Source organism: Leuciscus leuciscus (assembly GCF_965113295.1).
Source record: "Leuciscus leuciscus genome assembly, chromosome: 12".
In the NCBI taxonomy this organism is placed as follows: Eukaryota; Metazoa; Chordata; class Actinopteri; order Cypriniformes; family Leuciscidae; genus Leuciscus; species Leuciscus leuciscus.
The window spans coordinates 20,918,830-20,944,611 of record NC_138736.1 but is presented as its reverse complement, the minus strand read 5'-3'; the positions used below and the strand labels follow the sequence as shown (position 1 = coordinate 20,944,611).

Here is a 25,782-nt window from a genome sequence, read left to right as displayed (position 1 = left end):
AACAGCAACCTGTAAGCTCTTGTAATACTGTAATAAAATGCAGTTGAGTCTTTATATATATATATATATATATACACACCTTTGATTTTGGAGTGAAACATGCTCTAGAGATGCTCTTGGCAGGCTTTGTGACATTCCCCCTGTACTAGAAATCTAAAATCAGTGTTTCCACCTGAATTATTGCATTGTTGTTGGCATGAAAGATACTGCACGACAGTGTACACCAACTTCAACTTTAATATTGGTGGGGAAAATACATACATGGAACAATCTTGCTAAAGGCTCATGCCATGACTTCATTTGACAAGAATGACAAAGCTCCAAAAAAAGATCAATTTACAACAAGGCGGCAAAGAAAACACACATTAAGATCCATTTTTGTCAAATCATGATGCTACTTGAGCCGAGGGAAACAAACACACAAAAAAGGAAAGACAAAATAATTGAAATGGGAATTTAAATTTCATCATAAAATCCACCCTGTATCTCTACCCTATGGATCCCCATTCCTCCCCCATCCCCCCCACAGATGTCTGACAGGCCAATGCTCTGCAGTCAGAGGAAATTATGTGGCGTAGCGTTTGGTCCACTGTTTGGCTATCCTGTCGTGCTCTGGTCTGTTGGTTGTGTACTGCGTGGCAATGCTTCCTACCAGAGGATCAGCTGTAGAAGAACAGTCACATGTTTCTTCAGGTTAAAATTCATTGGCTTAGTTTCAAAACCTAGTGAGCTAGATCTACAATCTATATAGGCAGATTTCTAAGGTAGTATTTAAATCAAAAGGGAACCTTAAGCAACTGAACTGAAGTCCTTTGAACACCTCATTAGTGGTCAAAAGTGATGTCAGGTGGGGATTTAGTTTTTTATGACCCTACATGTTCGATTAAACCATCAAAATACGAGGAAAATATTTGTAGTTTTTAAATATTTTAAATATGAGGGAAGAACAAAACACTAAACTTGGTTAAGATATTTATCGGACAATTATTTGGCAAAAAAGGCAAAAAACTGATACAAGTTTTATTTACTATGAAAAAAATAAATAAAATAAAATGCATAGAAAAACAAAAAGCTTACAGGAAAAAAACATGCATTGAATACAACTATTATATATTAAAATGTAGTTGATTCTCTCGTTTTTGCATGTGTTCATTTCTTTGTATGAGTAACAGTTCCCTTTAGAGATACATTTATATAAACCCCCACTACAATATTTATATTTTTCTTCCAATATTTCAGTAATTGAGAATAGGGATGCACCGAAATTTTGGCTGCCGAAAATTATTGCTAAATGGCATTTTCGGTTTCTGGCTGAAAGAGAAAAACGGCCAAAAATGTATGCCGCCCTACCCTGCCCCACAGCGTTCAGCACTCTGGTTTCACTCTCGCTTTAGCAATTATCATGGCGTGGTGTGAAGATCTGTTCAATATTCCCCTCTATGCACGTGCAGAGCTCAGTTGCTCATTCATTATTTGAATAATTGGTCAAAAAACTAAATCTGTTAAATCTGATTCTGTTGCACAGAACTGAATAAAGAACAATATATTGATTTTTTATATTAATATATTTCAGTAAATTTTTTGTGTTACTTTAAATAAAAGTAAGGTTATTTTATTGGCTTGTATTTTTTTTATTCAGCATTATTAAAATTATTGAATTTTAAAAAGTCTAAAATTATTATTTTTTAAAAGAAGGAAAAAAAGAAAGCAAATTTAAGATAATAAATACATTTTAAAAAGCATTTTCGTTTTTGTACGCAGTTTTATACATGAGCATTAAGCAACTGCATATATGCCCACACCTGTAACTGCCTTTTCTGTAGTCTAGGTCAAACAGGTGGAGCTCCAACATACTGACAAACACTGGAGCTTCAGCCCATGACCAGCAAATCAGCTCTTTTCAACCACTTCTTGTTAGACAAGTTAGAAGTGTTTCACATGGTTGTGTATCTTACCAGGGTTACAGTCTGTGAGTAGAGAGCAGATGGACAGCAGCACTTTGGAGATGGTGAGTGCTGGGCTCCAGTTGTCCTTCAGGATGTCCAGACAGATCACACCCTGACTGTTGATGTTGCAGTGGTAGATTCTCGTGCGAAACGTCACCTGAGAGATCAGAACAGGACAAGATTTGTTAAGACTCAAATAACTTAAATTGCTTGATTCATTTAGATTTATCTTATGATCTCTTTATGAACTTTCTATAGTGTCAAAGTTTATTATATCCTAATTTTTGTTTAAATGATGAATGAGAATCTTATGGGTTTGGAATGATAAGAGTCTTTTATGACAAAATACAATTATTTTTATTTTTGAGAGAACCATTCATTAATGTATAGATACTAAGATAGTATTTGCAGTGAAATGTACAGGGGTTGGGTTACAGCAAAGTCTCTTTCAAGGAAAGTCGGTTCACTATTGTCTGGCCATATTTCCAACGCTTTCGGACAGCTATTTCGGGCATCCAACACCAAGTCCTCTATCTGAATGGGGGAATCCTGAAATCTCAAAAACTGCTTGTCGAACTCGCATTTAAATAACAGATTTAAAAATCGGCAACAAAATCTGACATGAACTGTCCCATAAATGTTGTTTCTTATGCTCAAATAGCGTTAAAAGCTTAATTTTCAGGCTAGACCAGCCAATGCACATGTGCAGTCCTAAGCTCGAGTGTCAGGTTTCTATGGGAACCGGAGCTTCTAATGGCAACTCCAGTGACGCAAAGACATTACCTATCAGCGATTGGCTCTTGTACTTTTGTATTACGCCATATTGCGCGTTGCAGTTTCTCCCATTCATTAGTAATAGGAGTGAACAGTCTTTCTAAATCTATAGTCATTGGTTATGGTGTAAAGAGGCTTAATAGTGAAGCACGGTAATGGTTTGGGCTGAAATATCATGGCATTCTCTACTGTGCTTGATGCACTGCCAAGGACTACCAAACCATTCTGGAGGACCATGTGCACCTAATGGTTCTAACATTGTAGCCTGAAGGGGGTGCCAAGTATCAGCATGATAATGCACAAATACACACAGAAAGACTTGTGACAGAATGTTTTGATGAACATGAAAGTGAAGTTTAACATCTCCCATGGCCTGCACAGTCATCAGATCTAAATATGTTTGAGAGTATTTTGGAGGAGCAAGTCAGAAAACATTTTCCTCCACCAGCATCACATAGTGACCTGGCAACTGTTCTGGAAGAGGAATGGCTTAAATTCCCTCTGGCCACTGTGAAGGACTTTTGTGTTTTTGTCGTAGTTATTCACTATTAACTTTGTTTATTGACAAACTGATAGCTCATTTAATCCTAAACCAGAGGCTTTTCTTAAAAAAAAAAATAATAATTTGCACACCCCCTCACTTCCTTCCTCTTTACGGCCCCAGTTCCTGTCTGATATGTAAATATGCTCTATAATCTATTTCACAATATCACAAACAATGAAATCAGGTGAACACTAAAAGCAAGTAACTGCATGTTTTTTTTTGTGTGTTTTTTTGCTTTCAACATTCTTGCCAGCTCTTTTTAGTTGAATATGTCTGTCAGCCCTGTTTGAATTTCTAAATATGGTTCTGTTCATGCACAATTTGATAATGAAAGGTTATGTTGAATGCATTAAGTGTCAGTTTGTGTTGTCTGTCACATCATTAAAATATGGCATTAGGCATGTGCCTCATAAGTTATTCTTTGCTGTCAAACTAATATAAGTGTTTTTCACCTCTCTCAGGTTATGAATAATGTCAGAAAACAGCAGTATGATGCAGTCAGAAAGTTAGACAATCCTCCTATAAAATGTTAATACGAAAAGAAAAAAAAATCCAGGGAAAAAGTGGTGTTTTTAGGTTTTTTTGGACAAAATATCATAACGCTACTGCCCTGGAATGTCAAACAGTTTCTGAGACTCGTTCAATAGGAATTTAGTCAAAACTATCCGCCTAATAGTAACAATTCAATTCTTAAAAGACATGGGGGCAGGGGTGAGGGGCCTGATGATCAAACTCTACAAACGCCGCTGAAATAAACTACCATTCAAAAGTTTGGGTCAGTAAGATTTTTTTAAAACATAAAAAAACATTTTAAAAAATCATTTTATTCCTGTGATGGAAAAGCTGAATTTTAATTTTGAGGAATCGAAAGTTCAAAAGAACACATTTACTTGAAATAGATTTTTTGAAGAGTGTAAATAAATAATACATTGTTGCTAAATAAATGTATTAATTGATTTTTAAAAATGTTACTGATCCCAAACACTAACTGTGTGAACAAAGTCATTATGTTGTCAGATGTATGTGTGCATTATTAATATTGATTTAATTGATGGTAACAAGGAGCTGGAGGAAGGCTCTGACCTTGGGTGGTTTGAAGGGGTAGTCTGGTGTGAAAGCGATGTCCAGGAAGAACACTCCTCCCTCATACACTGAACCTGGAGGACCCAGGATAGTGGACCTCCACTCATAAATGTTGTCTCCTTTAGGGCCGGCACTGAGAACAGAAGCAGAAAGGTTAATTTTCTCAAACAATAGCACAAAAGTGTGTTATATATGTAGAATTTTAAGCAGCTTTGTCTAGAAATACATCAAAATAGTGCATGTAATAATTTATTTTTAACCACATGCAAGCTGTTTTCTGTGAATGTGCGAGAAGAACAGTGCAGCAAATGGAAAAACGATTTGTGCTACAAACCAGTGTGTTTAAAATTAAGACAATACATTGAACTACTATGGTAAGAAATACCAGTTTGCAATATCAAGCAGTATAACAAGCGGTTTAGCACAGCTAAAAATATTTGGAAGCGGATGACACCGAAAGCCAGACACACCGAATTTACAAATATCTGCGCCCGCCATTACGTTAAAAATAAGGAGGATTCTTTGATCTGCGGTAGGCGTGGTAGTTCAAATACAAACAAAAACAAGTCAAAATGCCAGACTTGGCAAGTATTCACAAAAACACACTGTTGGTAAGTCTTAAAGGGGTCATGAACTGGATTGTTTTATTATTTTATAATGTTGCCTGGGGTGCACTTATAATGTTAGTATGATTTTTACATAAAAAATTGTCATAATTTATAAATAAAAGCCATTTTTCCAAGCCTGATTTCAGCCTCAGATTTGAACGCTCTGTTTTAAGGGGCGTGTCTGCTGTGAGACTGCAGTGCAAACGCCCACTGCTGTGATTGGCTGACATGCTTGCATATGAAATAGTTAGTATTATGAACTCTCTCGAAAACTTTTACTACGTTTTTACTATTACAGCTATCGAGATTAACAAATCGTGAAAAGTATCGTTTAAAGCATTATATTTAAATCTATTCCATCACATGAAAGGTTGCAGCATGATGAGCACTGACTGAGCAGATGACAGACAGTCTGTTGATCGCGTGAATAAAGATCTTATCATTGCAACACAATTTTTGCACTCTCACAAATGCTTACACCAAATCACAATGCAAACACGATGTGAATACACAGTAAGAGCTTCGTTGTGTAGTGTAACAGTGTCATTATTTCATCACGAGTTTGGTAAGTGTCCAGATAAGCTCTCGCGGCTCGCACTGTGCTGTTTGATTGACAGCTTGGGCGATTGGAAAGGGATCGTTCTTTGATCGCTTTCAGTTTAAAAAATATTATTTTCATAATTCTACGAGAAATTATGTGAAGTTGATCGTTTAGTCACTGATGCATAAACAGTATTGAACGATTTTAAGAGAAATATCTGAAGTTGAATAATTACACAGAAATCACTGATCGCAGATCAGGCATTAGAATACACATGGTTACTTACATGTTGCTGGCAGATCCGTGTCGGGAAATTGTGATTGACTGATTTAATAAAGTTTAACCGTGCTGGAATCCGAAGGAAGCTTATGCAGACTGTCTTCTTCCACAAACAGGCACTGCACAATATTTAGTAAACAGCATGTTTATTGCTTGGAAGTAGCTCGATCCGGTTTAGCAATTATCATGTCGTCCTATGTTATTTAGCATGTTTGGGCGAATCGGCGGGCAGGGCTAAACAGGCCGTGTTGAAGTAGGCGTTGATCTTCTTTTGTGGAGGCGGTGTTTTATCCTCTTTGACGTCATAGTTCCCCACTTTGAAAAACGAGTCGTTTGCTGAGCCTGATGTCTATAAAAGTTTGTATTGGACTAACAAGGTAGTTTTCAGTTCTGAAACTTACAGGATATTATTATAGTATGATGATCTCTTATATGTCAAAAGCTCAAGGAAATTTTGATTTTGATTTCTCAGTTCATCACCCATTTAAAGAAATAGTTCATCCTTAAATGTTGTGTTTTTCTTAGTCTTGATTTCTCATAACTTGTGTGCTTTTCTCTGGGCATGTCGGAGTGAACTGCGGCGCTAATGGCGTCGAGTAGCCATGCACAGAAGACTGATTTTCGATAAATACATTACATTTCAGTTGCTTAATTACCAAACCCTATTGTATATTTTTTAAAAGCTTGATTCTGGTCGCTGTTCACTGCCATAGCGCCATAAACGATTGCGAGTGGGACTTTTTTTTATTAGCCTTTTCTGGTCCGAAAAAGGAAGAATGGCATACTGCATTATAAGGCTGCACAATTAAGAAATTAAACCGCTCACAATTTGTCAAAGGCTGCGATTATTTTATGCGCAGCTTGTCAGTCAGGCACGGCTCTGTCTGTGATCAGTAGTAAATGCTGATCCATCTGAAAGTCAGAGGGCGCTCTCACGCAGAAACTCCAAATATGCCCTGCAGAAGCAAGATAATGCACGTCATTCCAGGAAACCCCTATGGGCATCATACCATGTAGCTGAATAAATAGACGATTGAAACGATTTGATCGATTAAACATGACTAATAAACAAACGACTGCCTTATTCTGTGTAAATCATCTGACAGAAGGATGCTCAACTGTCGTTATGAAGTGAGTTTGGAGTAAGAACATATTATTAAATGTCTTTTGTTGGACAAGAGGTTCATAAATGATGAAAGATGTTTGACACGTTGCTTTTCAAATGCACGTTATAAGCGACTCAAACTCACAGTGGTTTCAGATGGAGCAGCATTTGACGAGAGTCGTTCTCCATTAACAAACTGTGATTGCAGTCATTTCAATTTCATAATCGCACTAAGGCAAATCGGTTTAAGCACGATTTCATGTTATTTGCAAATTTGCATGTGTATCAGTAGGGCTGGCCGATAAACCAGTATCAGGTAGGCTATTTATCGACGGTACACCATTGTCGGTAACGATGTAAAAAATGTATGATATTTTCATTAAAATGCGCATCGCTGGAGCGACTACCACAACGTTGCCCTACATCAAATGGCAAACATAATGAGAGTGGAACGAAACTGCACTACTCATTATTTTGTGCTTCACGGACCGTTTATCAGTTTGGACCAATGCCAGTGCAGCGCGAGCCGATCTTAATCAAGCGACACGGTTACTACACAACGCTAATTGATCCAGTAAAGAAAGCATTTGAGCATTAATAACATCGCTACGAGATCTAGTAAGAAGCATTCAAATTTCTCCGTTATTAACGGATCAAACAGCACTGGCATGGAAACCAGGAGAAATATTGTGCCATGAATGAACTAGTTATAGGCTTTAAGTCCACAGATCAGCAACATTCACCATGGATTTAATGTAGTAACACTAACAATATCCTAGTTTGGCAGGAATAGTAAAATGCTTTCAAGTACGTCACACATCTTTTCCAGCACTTCAAAACTCAAATATTATCATATTTAAAATGTTATTTTTAATGTGATGACAAAAACATTATTTGTTCATCCTTCAAATATTACCCCCTTTTATAAAACTAAAAGTTTCAAGATGTAGGAAAACACTTAAATAATTGTATTTTTTTAAATCAAGGAAATTTCTCTGGCATTTCTTTCTTTTTGCTGTATCGAAAACGTACCTAACCGTGACACCACTGTGTCGTATCGAACCATGAATTTAGTGAACCGTTTCAACCCTACTTATTACAGATGTTGATCTACCTCAAAGTTTGCTTTGATTGTTCTACTTTTACACTGCACACATTTTGTAACATTTTATTAAGTTCAAGAGTTTCTTTAACACTTACTTTATTATCTTAATATAAGACATTAAGAAGATATTTGTGACTGCTAAAACTAATATAATTTGTTGTTGGCCTTAATAATGTGGATAAAAACAAAAAACAGTGGTTTAAATACAAACATTTCTACTTGTCTTAAAAAAAAAAAGGGTTATAAAGAAATTTCAATAATTATCGATACCTAACGATATGAAACATATTGTGATCATTTTTTTGCTATATCGCACAGCCCTATGTATCAGTATATTGCACCCATGCATTAGGTATTAAGTTAAAGCAGCCTAATATACCTGCTGCTGTCTGCCTGTGCCATTGATAATCAATAGTAATCTTATTTCATCATAGTAAGCTTATTTCCAGCCAAATATACACTTCATATATACTGTGAAAATAATTGCTCATAAGATTTTGGTCATATCGCCCACACCTATTCATGTTAAATAATCATGATTACAAAATGACCTATTTTGGGAAATTTTGGTCAACATAATGTGTGACCATAATGTGATTAAATTTTTTTCCATAACCCAGCAGCCCTACTTTAATATGGTGTTCATCTGCATTGGATGAGGAATGCAGATGGTTTTTCGGTTCCCGTACAAAGGCCATATTTGATGTAAACGTGCAAAGGCAATATATTTGTTTACAGGAATGAAGGAATTCCTTTATTAGCCATGCCAAGTGGTGTGGTTTCAGATCAAAGCCGTTACATAATATAGAATAAACGTGCTTAGGCTATTATCTTAAAGACAATCAAGCACAGAACCAGAGGAAGCTCCACTGACCATTTTACTTATAGCAACAGAAGGTGAATATTAACACAGGTGCAAGACAAGCTGAAAGAATATTTTTAATGTTAAATTACAGATCTGAAACTTCATAGCAGGAACTTCATTTACAGCTTGTATAAAAGTTGGCTAAACACACCTGCCCCTCTGTGTTTTCAGAGCAGTGCAAATAATCTGACCAACATATATATCCTAAAAATAATCTGCAAGGCAAATTTAGGCTCAAGTTTACCCAGCAACAAAACTTGACTCAAAACTAAAAAAAAAAAATGAATGAATTAATACATTTAGCAAGAATGTATTAAACTGATCAAAACTGAATGTAAAACCATTTGTTACAAAAGATTCCAATATGAAATTTTAAACTTTCTATTCATTAAAGAATCCTGAAAAAATGTATCACGGTTTCCACAAAAATACAAAGCAGCACAACGGTTTTCAACATTGATAATAAGAAATGTTTGAGCATCAAATCAGCATATTAGAATGATTTCTAAAGGATCGTGTGATAATATTTCACAATATTACTGTTTGTACAGCCTTGGTGAGCATAACAGACTTTAAAACAAATCTCTCTCTCTATATATAAAATGTTTGAATGGTTGTGTATATTTTAGTGTTATACTGACCATCAACCACCTTCATCTGTAGATATGGGTACAAAACACATTGTTTGATCACTTGCTTATTGTTATTTTAATTACAAATTTGTAATTATCTATTTAATATTGGTGTCATATATTAAATTGCCTCATCACATACTACAAGCAAAAATCCTCAGAATTTCACTTTACTTCATTTTAAATCGTCTGTTGTAAAAAACATAAGTTTGTTTTAGACTGCATGCAGTGCAAATTGCCCCAGGTGACCATATTAGCAGGTTACAGCATTCACAGTGTGAGCAGTGCGGTTCTGTGTAGCAGGAGTGTAGGTGCAAACAGAGTTTTGCACTGAACCTATTTTTGCTCGTAATAAATAACATCGAACAATAGCTGCACCATAAACATATTTATCAATATGGTTTGTAAAAAACAAACAAAAAAAGGTGTGGATAAAGAAAGACATCTACTACTTATGTGTGATTCGAAACAGACCAACCGCACAGTCTCATGTCCTACTGCTGTATCAAACACCCAAGCAGTCACATGAGCAATAATAACAGCAGCATTGACTATAATTATGGAGACAGGCTATTTCATTATCTTTTTCATTTCACATTCAACTGCAAACCCATGCAAAGTTAAAGTGTTCACCTCTTCACCAAAAGTCCCACTACAAAGAGCAGCTTAACTTCGCTATAGAGAATCACTTCACAAGTCTGTCAGATACTACAGTAGTGAGACCAGAAACAACTGCAAGGCCTTATATCTGTTCACAAGTAACACTGAGCTATTAGAATTCCTCAATGTCTTCAGATGCAAAGCGACTGTTCTCTTTAATGTAGTTGAAAGTTTGCATGGCATAACAGGCACAAGCCCCTGAGAACAGCCGCTCTAAAACAGGTTCTGTTTGTCCTACAACAATTTCTGAGCTGACATCTATAAACACACACACTTGTGTGACAACATCAAAGGTCACAGGATCCTCTGGAGAATTTACAATGCCAACTTCTGCTTTGAAACACAACACACACACACACACACACACACACACACACACGTGAGAAAGCCAGAGGTCTGATGTCTTAGAAAAAAAAGAAAAAAAAAGAACAATACAATAAAACACATAAACAGAGGAAGAATATAGGTTAGCGCTTCCTGCAAAGGCAAACACTATTACTAGGCTATTGCTCATTCAAGAGTTAGTGATCTGATGAACTACAGACATGAATGAAACCTCAAATCACATGGTTTGTTCACCTCTGTAAAGTTAGCACCCCATAAAACAAAAAAAAATAGGCCTAATCCCCAAATCTATGCTATTCGTTTGTGCCGCAAACGTGTGGGCTGGCGTAGTGTTTGAGATATTAAACACTATTGTTTTAGTTGTGTACCATCACTCATTGTTCAAATCACTCCAAATAGTTATGGTGGTTTGCGCTGTTAAAACAAACACTGTACTGTTTTCCTTTCACAGATATAACATTTCATTCGTGAGCTGTAATGTCACTCTCCACCCCATTTCATTTAAATCACACAAAACTGGTATCAGATGTTTGTGCGATTAGTGCCTGTTTGTGCTGTTAAAATGAACATTGTATTTATTTGAAATAACAAATATAATTCGGGGCAGGGACATCACTCTCCACCCCATGCAGTCCAAATTGCTCCAAAACAGTGCTGTTGGTTTGAGCTCAATTTGTGACATTAAAGAAACCCTGTAAGCGATGACCTTTTCTTAAATAATAAAAAATTTAATAAAAAACTCTCCACCCCATGTCATCCAAATCGTTCCAAACTGGTGCCATTTATTTGTACTTTTTTTTCTTCATATGACACCCTAAACTGAAAAAACTTTCGCAAAGGCAAAAGTCTAAACCTACAGGTTTTCCTAAATGCTGAATAAAAATAAATAAAAAAGTTTACAGCAAAAAAAAAAAAGAAAGAAATTATTCAAGAGTTTTGCTTGAGGCATTGAATTTAAAATAAATGTGTTCACATGTACGCATGGGATACAGGAAAAGTGCTATTTTCTGAGCTAGGCCGACCCTTTGGATTCCTGAGTGATTTTATTTTGTTGTTTGTCATCTCACATTAGGCTTGCTGCAACAGTCAATGCATCACTTGCCAACATTGCCGTTTTGATTTTTATTGTAAAACAAATAATTTCGTCAGACACTGCTCAATTCAGCATGAACCGAACAAGAGTCAAAGCACAGATCAGCAGCAGGAGATAGATTTCACCTCACTTCGCCTCCCTCTTGAGTGACAAGACAATGGCAGAAGATTTCGTTTCAAAGCGAAATGTAAAAGCGACTATTTAAGCAAGTTTGTCATTGTACTGGTTTGTGTTTTTCCATTAAGCATAATAATGAACCCACCATTTCAAGCAATTGCCACCCCTGAATTGCAAAAAGCAAAAGTATAATGCACATTAAGGCCGCATGGACATTCATAATGTACTGGCACCAAGTGAGGAATGAGCTGAAAATGCTCACTCTGCTCTGCTCCAGTGGACACGCAATGCAAGCGATTTAAAAAGTGAGGAGGAAAAAGAGGTAAAAACTCCAACGGGAAACCTGGGGTCAGTCTGTTATAGCATGCAGGCCTGTTATTGTAACAACATTTACCTGCCCCAAAAATCACGGTAAAAGGAAACAAAACTGTGATTTGTCACTGTATATGTCAGTGACATGGCCTCCTGACTAACTGGGTGGTTCTTGGCCAATTGCAGAAGCTATGGAGCCTAGACCTTGTGTCGTCAGGCAAAGGCCAGGCTTTGTGAGACACCCAAGCAAAAATCTAGCAACAGCCAACCAAACAGTCTATTGGATTTTATGGCCATTTATTAAAAATCTATTTGAAATCTGTTGCATCTCACAAGTGCACTAACTAGACTTGTCTATATTGTCTATATAGACTAGTCATCATTGGCTAGAGCTGTCAGTTGGCTATGATCTGATCCCTTTGTAGCAGACTCAAAACATGAGAGCAGCAAGCTTCAATAATGTAGCGTGTGTTTGGCTTTAGCAAACACTGATAATAAATCGGGGCAATAAAAAATATATATATTTAGGCACATTTTTTTTTTGCCTAAATATAAAAGAGCGAGCAAGTAAAATCAGCTAATAAGTATGGACACATGAAATAAAAGAGATGAAGAGTCGTTTAAAGACGAGGTGTGTCAGCTGTGCAGTTCTGAGTAACCTTCAGATACAGTCACAAAATAATTCATATTGGAACATTTCTGTGGAGTTACAGACATGAGCCTAAAAAAAGCAGTATTTGCCCACATCTAACACCATATTTTTCACTCATCAAATCACATCTCACTAAAGCCCCTTTCACACAGAGATTCCGGAAAATACACGGATCAAGTGACCCGGGATTTGACCCGGGTTCGTTTGATTTTGGTTCATTCACACTGCCAGTGATTTTCCGGAATCAGAATCAGGTTCACACACAACCCGTAAAAATCCCGTAAAGACACGTGACATCGATGTGACTTGTAATCTCAGCAGCGTCTTAAGTTTGCTTATGAGCTGTGATCTCTCTCACGAGAAACCACGCTTGTGCATTTTTTTCTCTGATTCGATCATAAACTTGCGCATTACGTACCGTTTCACAGCTGGCGACCGATCCCGGCTTCAGCGTCATCACTACGACACGGCATTATTACGGCTTTTGTTCACACAGTGCGCGTTCCGGGACTGAACACGGCAATGTTACTAGGTCCCCAACCCGGCATCGATCCCGGCATCAATCCCGGGTCGTGTTTGCGTTCACACAGAAGGCGCTCAGGCAATTTGCCGGCAATTTCCCGGGTTCAAAGCGCTGTGTGAAAGGGGCTTAAGCGACAAAGTATGATACTTCCTCAGAATGACACTGATCAATAACCGTATGTAAGATCAGCGAGGTTTACCACAATCTTCAACTACAGAATACCAACAAAAGGAAACATTTCAAACAACAGACAAACAAACCCACCCAAACAATTATTTGGTCTCATCTACGACTTAAAAGGTTTTCCATAGAGCATCTTTCTAACCATGGAAACAATTACATTAAGTTGTTTATTGTTGTCTATACTTCTGCACCTGAAATGGATTATCTGATGATGGGGAAGACATTATGGGAGAAATTTTTTAATCTTAGAATTTGTTTTTATTGCAAAGTGGTCAAGTAAAAATCTGAACTATTTGCCTATCTGGACCAGCAAATTTTTTTTACAAAATCCTTGTTTTTTGAATACAAATCAACACTACAACAGGGGTGTCATTAGACAGTTTTTACTGGGGCATCCCCCGTGAAAAAACTGTGTCCCAGTACCGCATTAAAGCCGTGACACACCAAGCTGGGGCTCGTTCTTCGTACGTCGCTAACTCAGTTAGCTGGATTTGATTGTTGGCGATTTGGCATGATCTTGGATTGTTTGGTTCTTCGACGCTCATCCTGGACTTGCTGTCATAGCAACAGGTGCGCAAACTTGAACCTGCTCGGGAGCAGGCTTATTTCATGTAAACAGGATTAGATCCCGGCTTCATAAGCGGAGCTGATACGGGAAGTCCAGCGCAGCGCGATAGTGCACTTTCTGAGATTGAAATTTTTTTCTCGTGACTCGTGAGATTGTCGTTTACATTATTAATTTGTTGGAAACGCACATTATTTTCGACTTGTCGGAGTCGGGCTTTAACTACAGCACAAACTGTTTGCATTGCCCTATGATTATTTGCGAGTGGCTCTTTCCTTTACACTATTGGAGATGCGGAGAACTTGATGGAAAGTGCTGTCTGTCGTGTCATTCGGAGTTTACCTGGCGCTTTTAGGTTTAAAAAACAGTTTTAGGTTTTTAAGACCCAATGTTGTAAAGCAGTTTTTTTAAAGCAGTTTTTTTTTTTTTTTTTTTTTTTTTGCCTATCATTTTTTATGAAGATCATGCAATCATGACCATGCCGATTACAGTATGTCACTCAGGCTTCACTAACGTGATTGGTACCATAGACTATAGGCTTCCATAGACTGCCATCAAGGCCTCAATGAAGGGGATTATGTGAACAGAAAGGGGGTTCACAATGTAAATGTGCAGCCCAGTTACTATTGGGAGTCTTAATATTCCAGATTAATAAATATCAAATAAAAAAAGTCAGTTGACTAAAATCTTCCATATCACAAATGTGAAAGCAAAATGGCCAGGATCTGTGCATGACTTAAGAATTTTCAGAGATTCACATTTATGCACATTATTTGAAAGTGTTAAGGAAAGTTCCACAATTAAATATCAAGCTCACTGTATTACATACACTTATGCTGATCCTAACAGAACTGCATTTCTTCATAGGTGATTATGACATGTTCCTGCCTGCAGACAGGTGTTTATGACCCCATTCCCTGACCCAAACCAGTTACAATGCAGTAGCCAGGAGTCAGGACAAGGGCACACAATGAAATGAACTTTGGCTAACTAAAGTGAAGATTTCAGTGTATGATAAGTCTGAGGTTTGCACACCTGACAGGGCCTGTGACATTGCTGCATGTGCCATATTACACAACATTGCCCAAAAAAAAACTAAAAAAAACTTTTCATTATAATATAATGAAAAGTTTAATAAAAGACCAATATACTTAGTTCCTTGAGTTTTATTTCAATTGTTCTTTGTAAAGAAAAGCCAGTGTTCAAGTGCCTGCAACAAGAGATATTAGACACATGCCTCATGCAACAAATAAAAAGGAAAAGTTGTCTATCCACTGCCCACCTGTAGGCCTATGTCTCCTCTGTCTGTGCTGACTCTTCTGTAGGCCTTTCTGTAGATGTGGAATCCTGACACTTATATTGCTGCCATAAAGCATACAAGTATAAATGAAGTAAAGTTATTTATGCACTTGCAGGTAGGCTAGTTCCTCCATATGACAGTTATCTGAGAGGGTTTATTCACTGTCCAGTGCAATGGAAACAAATGGACATTACAAAGTCTTATACTTTCTTTCCTTTGGAAAGTTATAAAAAAAATGTCCACTTACTGCACATATTTCAGCCACCACTTTCTTGGGAACAGATACAAGTGTTGGTGTATTATGTAAAAGTGCACAAAAGAGGAAAACACAATGTCATTATGAACTACACTCTGGAAAAATATTTTTACATTAATATAAGTTTATTAGTTTTGTCAAAGCAATTCATCATTACTCAAGATTTAACAGTTGAAATGACTATACAGCCTTAATTTAATGCAGCAAAAATTATTTTACAGTGTTCTTTTTTTTTTTTTTGCTCAGCCTTTTTCTTGGTTGCTTTTATAAACAGCCAACCATTTATTTAACAGTGTCTTTTATAAAAGAGACTATAATATAACAAAAAAATTACCATTATGTAGAATATTTTTGTACTTCACTTTTGTTTGTTCCCATGTTCTAGTGTGGTGACTCTGACATTACAATGAACAAAGTAATTATGCAATTATTCAAATACAAAAATATAGGCTAATAAGTGATAAAAAAACATCTAACATGGCCACTTCTAACGGATTTAAATTGTCTGCTACTTTTTGCCAGCCCTCTCTCCTGGCTTTTGCAGACTTTGAGGTGTTCCCTGGCGTTTTGCATTAAAACATTAAAATTCCGAATAAACTTCGACTATTAGTTCTTGCTCTGCTGCGGAGAAAAACTGTGCGCGCTCTTTGGCCATGCTGAACAGCCAATAGCAGCGTTGCTGATCAATGTTTCTACTATCGATACATGTCCCCTTTTAACCCAGCGCATGAACGCGCAATTATCTCAGATAACTCAATCCAGCGATACTAATCCTATCCGGCAAGTGTGTTCGAAGAACCGAGTTAGCCAGATCATGATTAGCACGATGATATTATCTTGGATGTGTCATTTGATCTCGGATGTAATAAGCAACGTACGAAGAACGAGCCCCTGATGTCAAAGAACCAGCAGCGATTAAACACAACAAAAGGAGTGCAGCTGACAGCTAACTAGCATGCGAGTTGTACACCTGCGTGTAAGGAGACTACTATCTTTATCAGCAGTTATCAATAATCTATACGTGTCATTCAGAAAGGGAAAACCAAAACTAGGACTGTAGATATACAAACTGTAAACAAAGTGGCACTTGCTTACCATTTTGAATATCAATCATATTGATCACTTTCTTCATTCCAGGCAGATCATATTGTTATGGAAATATCTGCATATTGGAATGATCATGTAAGATGACAAAATTAGAAGAACAGCCTTCTGTTTGTGCTGTCTTGGCTTCTTTGCTCACTTTCGCTTTTATTCCTGTGCTCTGAATTGCTCGCTAAACTGAATAGCCAATCAGAGCGATATCTCTATCGCCGATGGCCCTGACGCTGATTCAACATGCTGAATCGGCCGAACTCCCGCCAACGTGTGGAACACACCGCAAAAACTAGCCTGACAAACACTCACCGACAGCCAACCATCGGCTTAGTGCGCCATGGCCCTTAGTGATAAATCCTTGTCTGACGATTGAGATTACCACAAAACTGACCTGAGAGAATCACTGTCCTTAATAATATTTCCGCAATCATGTCATGTGTTTTCTATCAGCTGTTAAGAATCAATCTATGCCAGATTCATGAATAAATCACTCTTCTGATCTAATCAGTTAAATGGGTTTAGCAAAAGATTGGAAACTGTTAGCGGTTCAGTTTGATTCATTCGGACAGTTCACTCACGCACTGAATCGTTTGCAGCAGTTCCGCACAGCGAAATTGTAACAGGATAATTTATAGCAGTTTTTCTCAATTCCAGTCCTGGGGAGCAACCTACCAGAATGTTTTAGATGCATTTTTTTTTTGTGATTCTACAAGTATTACGTTTTGTTGTTGTTTTTTTAACACTAGACCGTGGGGAAAAGCTAAATCATACACTTATACAGACCATACATGATGTACAAGATGAGTCATATTAACAAAAACAATTCATCACATCTTCCTGAGTTTTATTTCAGAAGCATCACACAGTACTACATTCTCTTGCATAAATGATTCAATAACAAATAAATTAAACAGTCACTTGTCGCCACCTAGTGGCAAAACAATGTAATCGATAAATGCGTTATTTTAAACGCCACGTTTCTATCAAAAGATGATTTACTCTATTTTGATCGCTACCATAGACGTCAGTGTTTATATCTGAACTTTAAACTTTTGTATCACAGAAATAAAGATACTATGAGGTTGAAAATACTTTGTTAGGCTGTTTCATGACAACGTTTCTGCGCCAACACAGATTTGAATGTTGCGATATGATTTTGTCAAAGGTTTAATAGACAGACGAATTGGAAGATCGCGCAGGGGTTTGAATCAAGATCACAGTCTTTTAAAGATGAATCGTGCAGCTCTATTGTCTTATCTCTCTCTCAGCATATGAGTAGCGCGAGGGCTTTTCAGTGCATTCAGTCTCACGTCGCTTTCACGCGTCCACTTGGGACATTACGTCACTCAGCACTCGTCTCATAGATAACGACATTTCATCCTCTGTTGGAACAAAAGTGGCTAACTTCTGTCAACCTCGTCTATAAGCAAGGACAAAAATAAAGCAATTTAATTTGAATTATTATCGATTCTGGAATTAAAAAAATCTATTTTAAATCCTAAGAAAAAAAATTGCGAGATTTAGGTGAAACGATTTTTTCTCCCAGCCCTACTTCTTAGTGTATTGAATAGGGAGACATCTAAAACATTCTGGGAGGTGGGTTCCGAGGACTGGAGTTGAGAAACACTCCTTTATAGGGTCGAGAACACAAAAGAACGCTAGATGAGGTAGATCTTAATCTACAGTCCATTGTAGGAAACAAAACTCGCAAAGATTTTAAAACCATTTGACACCAGTGAAGCAGCTCTTTACCGTACATGCAGATTGGGAACGACTTCACATAAATTGCAATTAGTTGCAGTATGAAGTTCACAATGTAATTTTGGGAGAAGTGAACATCTAATCTTTCAATTAACTGCTGGGGCATATAAGCAGCCACTCACCTTGCTCTGGCATCAGCTGTTTTGGCATCCCTCCACCTCCCCAACTCCACCAACATAATTTAGGCATCTTGCTACTACAGTATAACTCATCATCCAAACATTAGTAGTCCCACTGGGGGTATATCTAAGCTCGAGCTGAAGCTGCTTCCTTGAGCCCCTCCATTGCGGACAGCAAGCCAAATACGCTTAACCTTATTAGCTTAAAGATTATATGGTAAAACAAACTCGTGAAATATTATCAAAAAAAGGATTGAAATATGGGGACACTTTTTTTTAAAGGAGAGCCTGTGACCCAGTACTAATGAAAGGCTAAAATCCCCCTGCATTACCCAACATCAAAATTATAATAGCACATGCATTTCCTCTTAACAATATTGCCAACACCATATCAATATCACCATACAACAGAGATTTACATTTGCATTTAGCAGATGCTGTTCCAAAGCGACTTACAAAATTGGAACAAAAGCAACTTGTCAAGAGCCAACAAGATAATCAAAGATAATATAATGATTCCACACTCTCTGTTATACTGTGTTTTCTGGAAAAGTCACATAAATTAGACACATTTTTTACATTTATTACCAACTTGACCCCACAAACACATCAGATCCTGCTGTTCTGGTGAGCATATCGTGCTCAGGGGGTTAGACTGGAGCTCTCTGGGTCAAATATATAACACACTTTACTGATATTCTACTCTTAGACAAAACAAAATAAAAGTTAAGTATTTTATTCAATAAGTAGCTTATCCCTCACTCCTGAGACAACAACTGCTGGGAAAGGTTTACGGGTTATCTAGAACATGACACTGCTACAGCATCAACCACACTTTGACCTCTATGAATCAGTTGCATGAATGTATTTAGACAGGCAACTGATGCCAACCACACAATTAAAGAGCTAGAGGATACACTGCAACAACTACAAACAAGACCAGAGTTAAAGAGTGGTCACATTACCACTGCTTGCCGAAATTTCAATAGGAATCTGTGCAATTAGGAGTCTAATGGACAAAGTACCCTGAGCAGATTTTGCTCGTGTTCAAGTTGGTGACACAAATTCGCCATCTTCACCAACAAAAAGATTTTTTGTTTGAAAGTGACTTCTGTGCAAGCTGTGCTTCATACATAGCTACTCTATTGACAATAGACAATGGACCTTTTTTGGCCAACAAAATCTTGCTTATGTGGCCGCACCTCTATTTGCTGTAAGAAGTCTGTTTGTTGCATCTGGTTCTTTAATCAAGCATGAACCAAACATTGATACCCACTAATGCAAGTGGAGAATTTCAAATAAAGCCGAAGCATTTCCTCACCTGCAGTTTGGTGGGGGGTCCAACATGATGTCAGCTAGCTCTTTCTGAATCCTGAAAGAAGACATGAAAGCTGTGAATCCAGTTGTCAAAAAAAAAAAAAAAAAAAAACCCTGCCTAAGACGACGTGACGGCGCCTTCAAATCCTTCATCTGGTCGGCTTTTGAAGGCAGCATAATTGTATCATTGGCTGCCTCTGCTATCCCAAAATCCTGTGTGTGCGGTTCCATGGTTGATGAAAGGATAAAAATGGCATCTGATGACAGGCCTGTAACAACCTTTGACAATAATAAGATATGGCCAAATTATCCCCCCCTCAATATTTAATATTCTTCATGCCGCTCTGCTGCACACATTTATGCACCACTCCACTCGATGACAAAAAAAGTTTTACAAGTTAATTTTTTAGGATGCTTATAAAACATGAAAGATGTCATTTTGACATTGATGGTCTAATAACACCAGTCAGTGTCAAAATAATTGAGGTTAATCAAATCAAAGGCTGCAAAGCCAAAAATGAGTTCCAGCACAATGCTTGTTTTAATGGACAACTGTTTAATAAAACCCGGTATTAAACGGGCCCCGGTGCTGAATTTTGAAAGACCGCTGGATCGTTAAGCTCGGACGTTATCGGTTCTGCTGTCGGTACTGGAGAAATTATGAAAGTACACGTGCTATTTATTATTGCTATTAAGAAATTATTATCTTGCGAATTTAATCTCGCCAGCCACTTCTATATATAATAATATTGAACCATTTGTCTGTGATGCATTTTTGCTAAAGAGAGAGAGAGAGTGTGTGTGTGTGTGTGTGTGTGTGTGTGTGTGTGTGTGTGTGTGTGTGTGTGTGTGTGTGTGTGTGTGTGTGTGTGTGAGAGAGAGAGAGAGAGAGATCTTTCACGCAAAGCCACGGCGCGCACAACACAACAGCCCTGCTTAATGAGTGACGATGAGAACAGAACATTCAAAAGGTTACACTTTAGATCTTTGATATTAAACTAATTTTATTTTAGATTTAGATTTTGGCTTCCAATGATTATAAAAAAGAAGATATTTGAGGTGTAACCATTAAAAACTAAAGCCACATTCTCTCCAGCGCAACTTCCTTCCCTTCACAGAGCGATGCGCTGTCATTTCTCCCTAAAACCCAAACGTAACGTCAGAATCTGCACGATCGGTGATTGTTGTAAAATGTAGTCTATAGCCTACTGTTGCTAAACTGCGGGACGCGTTTGATAATAAAAGGCTATTAAAAGTACCAAAATTGAAGCAATAGATAATGCGGCGCACGCTCCGAAACACACCGCAACGAGACAAGCAACGTATATTTTGGGCTTCGTGTGCGCATCTAAACGATCAAATACACAAATATGTCAAAATGGCCATCTTGGAGATTCACTTAAACAGTTTATTCACTTAAATACAGTTTATGTCTTAAATCGGCGTAAATAGTTGGGAGAAAATATGAGGCTTAATAATGATTAGATCTGCATTTGGTCTTAAAGAGGCAGCAGTCTAATAATCCTGCTGTCGATTGCTCCATTAATGTGAATCAAACAACAAAAGGCAAAGAGAAAATCAGTCACAGCTCTTGAATGATATAAGCTTTAATCTATCTATGATAAACTATGCAGTGTTATTTTACATCTGACTTTATTAGATGTCTTTTTAACCCATATTACTCCTGAACAGTAATGTCAGTGGACATTACTGAAATTAAAGCACTGGGTATATAATTTGTATATTTGTTTTATTGTATTCTTTTTCTTTGGCGTCCTGTCTGTCTATATAAAACACAAAAGCCTGCACCCTTCTGCATAACATACATGTTTTATTTGTTTTGTTAAAGCATTGCTTTTTCTTTTGCTATAGATATTTATTTTACATTTCAAAATATAAAGTAATATTAATTATGTTCTAAATTATTTTTCCCCTTTTTTAATATAACAAAAAGAACCGATAAGAATACCGTTAAAGTACCAGATCGATAAGGAGTATCGGTAAGAGTAGTAATACCGTTAAAACCTTAACGATACCCATCCCTAGTGGCCCTCTAGGAGCAGTATTGGACACCCCCGTTTTAAGCGATTTATGTAGTTCATAACTAAGGGTACGTTTACACGACAACGATATGCTTAAAACAAAGACGTTTTTCCTTTGCGTTTTCGCGTACATGCGTGTCGATTGTCAAAACAATTCCTATTCACATAGATTCGCGAAAACGACTTAAAACCCTGTGACCAGTGTCGGCCAATAATGAGCCTACGTTCTGACCTACAACCCAGAAGCGCTGCGCTGTTACACTACGTGAACTCACTCAGAGGCCCACACAGAAGAAAATGAATAGTTGAATAAAGTTGTTATTTTTGTTTGTTTTTCGCACAAAAAGTATTCTCGTCGCTTGATAAACTTATGGTTGAGCCACTGTAGTCACTTGGACTATACCACCAAACACTTAATTTTTCAACTTATGTTTTCATTTCTATTTTGAAACAATCTCTGTAGTTATTAAATATTTGCTTATCTTTAAGGCTCACTTAAATTCGATTGAAATAATTTGACACAATGCTCATCTGAATCCACCTTTCACAACTGTCTTGATAACTTCGGGTTTGTAAAATCTTGAGTCGTAGGAATTTGACTGTTCAGACTGAGATCACATTGCAAAACATCTAGCCTGTATCAGATTTAGTACCACACATGGAAGTGGCACAAATCGGAATTGAAAAGATCAGATACCATGTGGTTTGAGCTGTTCACACTGTCATGAGAAAAACAGATTTGAATTAGACTGGGTAAACCCAGCCTGACCTCCCGGCGATTTGATTTCGTCCTGCAGCTCAGGCTGGAAACCTGTACATTTATCTCTGCTGCTTCCTTTACAAATTTGCGGGAACCAGTCAAAAACGGCCTTATCTACCTGCCGTGTTTAATCCAATCTGTTATGGCTCAGTCCAATTCCTTTTAACCTCTCGACGATGCTCAATGGCTTCTTTTTAGCAAACAAATCGCTCGATTGGGTGTAAATACCACTAACTTTCAAGGGTTTTTTTGGCATAACCTGCTAATGCCAAACATCGCTAATGAACACGTTTGGTTACACATTTCCTGCCTGGAGTTTTCGCGTCGCTCTGTAAAGTACTTCACCCGGATCGTTGGTCTGATTGGTTGAAGGACTATCCAACTGCGTACAGAGTCATTTGAACTATGCCCGTTGATCATGCCTCTTGTGCAGTAGAGAATACATAGCAGACTCCCCAGACCAATGTTCAATCTTAAAAGATTGAGCTTGGTCTGGTGATAGCCAGACTAGATTTGAGTCACATAAAAATAAAAAATAAAAAATCAGCTTTGGGCCACATTTGCCCACAGTCTGAATGTAGTCTAGGAGTGGGGACTCATGGGGTCTGCTCACCTCTTGGCGCTGGTGGAGAGGAGTTTAGAGGTCTTGCTCATGTTGGCTTTGTTGTCTCTCTTTTTCCCAGGTGTGTCTTTCTCCTGCTGCTGATGGGTGGAGGAGGATGAAGAGGAGGATGAACTAGAGCTGGCTCGCGAGTCCTCATCCGACATCCCGATCTATGAGAGAGAAACAAACATACACTTCATTGAGAAAAATTTGGTAAAAAAACTGTGAGAATAGAACAGCGTATCTACGCAAAGATTTAACAATGTGTAACGATGCAATGGGGGTGTAACAATGTATGAATGTAACCATGTATCAAGTGTTTCGACGCTGGTTTGACCTTTAACTCCAGATCAACAACACGACGCGATCCTGCGCGATTAGCCTAACGTTACTCCTTGTTTCATCTCAGAATAACAGTAAAACCACCTCTAAACGGTCAGACGTTAACGTTAATCCGTCGTTTGTGTTTGTCCCAACGCTGAATCTGATCGAACCGAGTCCGTAGGCTACACACGCGATCAATGACACGAGATTAAACCGAAGGAAGTCAAGCACAAACACGCATTAATGTCGAGTTCACCAAACTCCAACTTTACCCCGTCCCACAAATCCGGTGAATAGATACGGTAAAAACACAGTAATTGTGTCGTCATAACTATAGGATCGTAGTTGCCTGAGCTCAATCTTCATTTAACATCGATGGGTAATTGTTTCTGACCCTTACAATACAGACGAGAATAAAGGCATCCTAACGCACCACCGACGTAAACATGATAGAAATGTGAAGTATATTGTAAGGTTTGAAGGGTTGTGTACCTCTCTTTGTGTCGGTGTGTGTCCGTGGACGCGCGTGTCTCTCAGAGCGGAAGTGCTGCGAGAGAGAGAGAGAGAGAGAGAGAGAGAGAGAGAGAGAGACAGACTCTCAAACACGTAATATCAGCACAAAATGGTCCTTGAAGAGTTGGAGTGTCAACGGACAGTTAAAAGGCAATTAACAATCTTTTCATATGAATCCACTCCAACCTATTTTATTTTATTTTATTTATATTTTATTATTAATGTTTTTTTTTTACACGTTTACATGCATGTGTGTGTTCTCTGTAAAGTAGGCCTACGTTGTATTTTTTTTAATTGTGCTATAATAGCACAAAAAAAAAAAAAAAATACAACGCACAGAGAACACACACATAAATATCTTTATTGATTATGAATTAGCTTAATTATTGTGTGGTACTTATTATTAGGCCTGTTGATCACATTGGTTGTTTTATTTATTAGGTAATAGGCTATTACTCGTTTATTTGCTCTTTTGTTACTTTATAAAACTTAATTTACACAATACTTCTACTGTACACTCGGGTGCAATAAATACTACCACACAATAATTAAGCTAATAAATAATAAAGATATAATGATACAAATAATTTAACGTGGAAATACATGAAAAGAGTTAGACTAACTAGTTTACTGACACAAAGGCAAAGCCTATCTCTATGGTCTGCACACAGACTCAAAACAATTTATGTATGCCACAATCTTATACAAACTCTTGCATTATCAATGCCCAGTCTAAGTTGATAAAAGACTATTAAAAACTAAACCAAAAATATTAAAGTTACAGATGCTGTATAAAGGACATTGTAAAGTCATTTAGTAGAACATCTATCCAGTTTGGAGAGATTAAACTAATGTTTATTTGAGTCAAGTCATTTATACAGAACATATTAATAATTTCACAAGTAGGCTATGTGAAATGCCTGTCACAATCACAATCACATGAACACATACAGTATAAGTTGCACACAAGCATGGGATCTTAGAGACACGGGAAGTTTTTATTTGTGAAACTTTCTTTTTCCATAAAGTAAATAAAGTTATGTTTTCCAGTTTACTTTATTAGAAGTAATAGGATATCGGTAGTGGATTGCATTTTCGAACATTTCCCCAAAACAGGTCACATCAGAAGTTCTCAACTGTTTCTGCTTTAGAATCCAAATTTTGTATTACATCAAGTGACTGTTCAACATGTACAGTACCGCACTTGTTTATCATTCAACATAAACAATTTTTTTTATTAAAATCAGTGTGGGCTATTCATATTACCAATAATGGCATAGGCCCAATGATTTGTTCATTTTATTTACAAAATATATAGGAAGTGAATTACTTCCCTTTTAAAAGATGATGAGCCTATTTATGTTATATGGTTATGTTGTTTTATTTGCTTTTGCCGCTGTTGACGACCATCAGAACAGACTTGCAATCCACTTTTGGTCTTTTAAGAATAGCTTATTTAGGGCCTTGTAACTGTGTTATAAGATCTGAGGGTCACACTTGTGATGTAATACTGGTAGAGTAAAATGTGCGGTCAAGTTCCTTCCTTCTTCCAGGCAATGATCGCTGTGGCATGATCTCACCCACATCATGTGCTTTTGTTTTATAGGAAACCCCCTATTATTCCATCTTAGATATTTGAAGAAACAAACACCCTCCACACATTTGGAAAGGGGAAGGTGAGCCGATCTACTTCCTGTCTGTCTGCTTTGCAGACTCTCGATGTGGTGTTGCACACTGGATGCAGTGCAGGCTGAGT

General features: G+C 37.4%; 1 protein-coding gene across 2 annotated transcripts; it reads right to left on the bottom strand.

Annotated features, from left to right (window-relative positions):
- Positions 1-219: 219 nt before the first annotated feature.
- On the bottom strand, positions 220-24,088 carry LOC309511542 (ubiquitin-conjugating enzyme E2 E1). 2 transcript variants are annotated; one of them, XM_082186818.1, is made up of 6 exons: positions 24,006-24,088; positions 23,199-23,359; positions 19,788-19,838; positions 4,348-4,480; positions 1,956-2,103; positions 220-663 (listed from the first exon to the last, which is right to left on the bottom strand). In XM_082186818.1, exons 2-6 carry the CDS (start codon positions 23,351-23,353, stop codon positions 566-568), a joined length of 585 nt encoding a protein of 194 aa, XP_082042944.1. In that variant the 5' UTR covers positions 23,354-23,359; positions 24,006-24,088; the 3' UTR covers positions 220-565. The 2 variants fall into 2 exon arrangements, with proteins under 2 accessions (XP_082042944.1, XP_082042945.1); XM_082186819.1 differs by lacking the exon at positions 24,006-24,088 and adding an exon at positions 23,527-23,754.
- Positions 24,089-25,782: the final 1,694 nt, after the last annotated feature.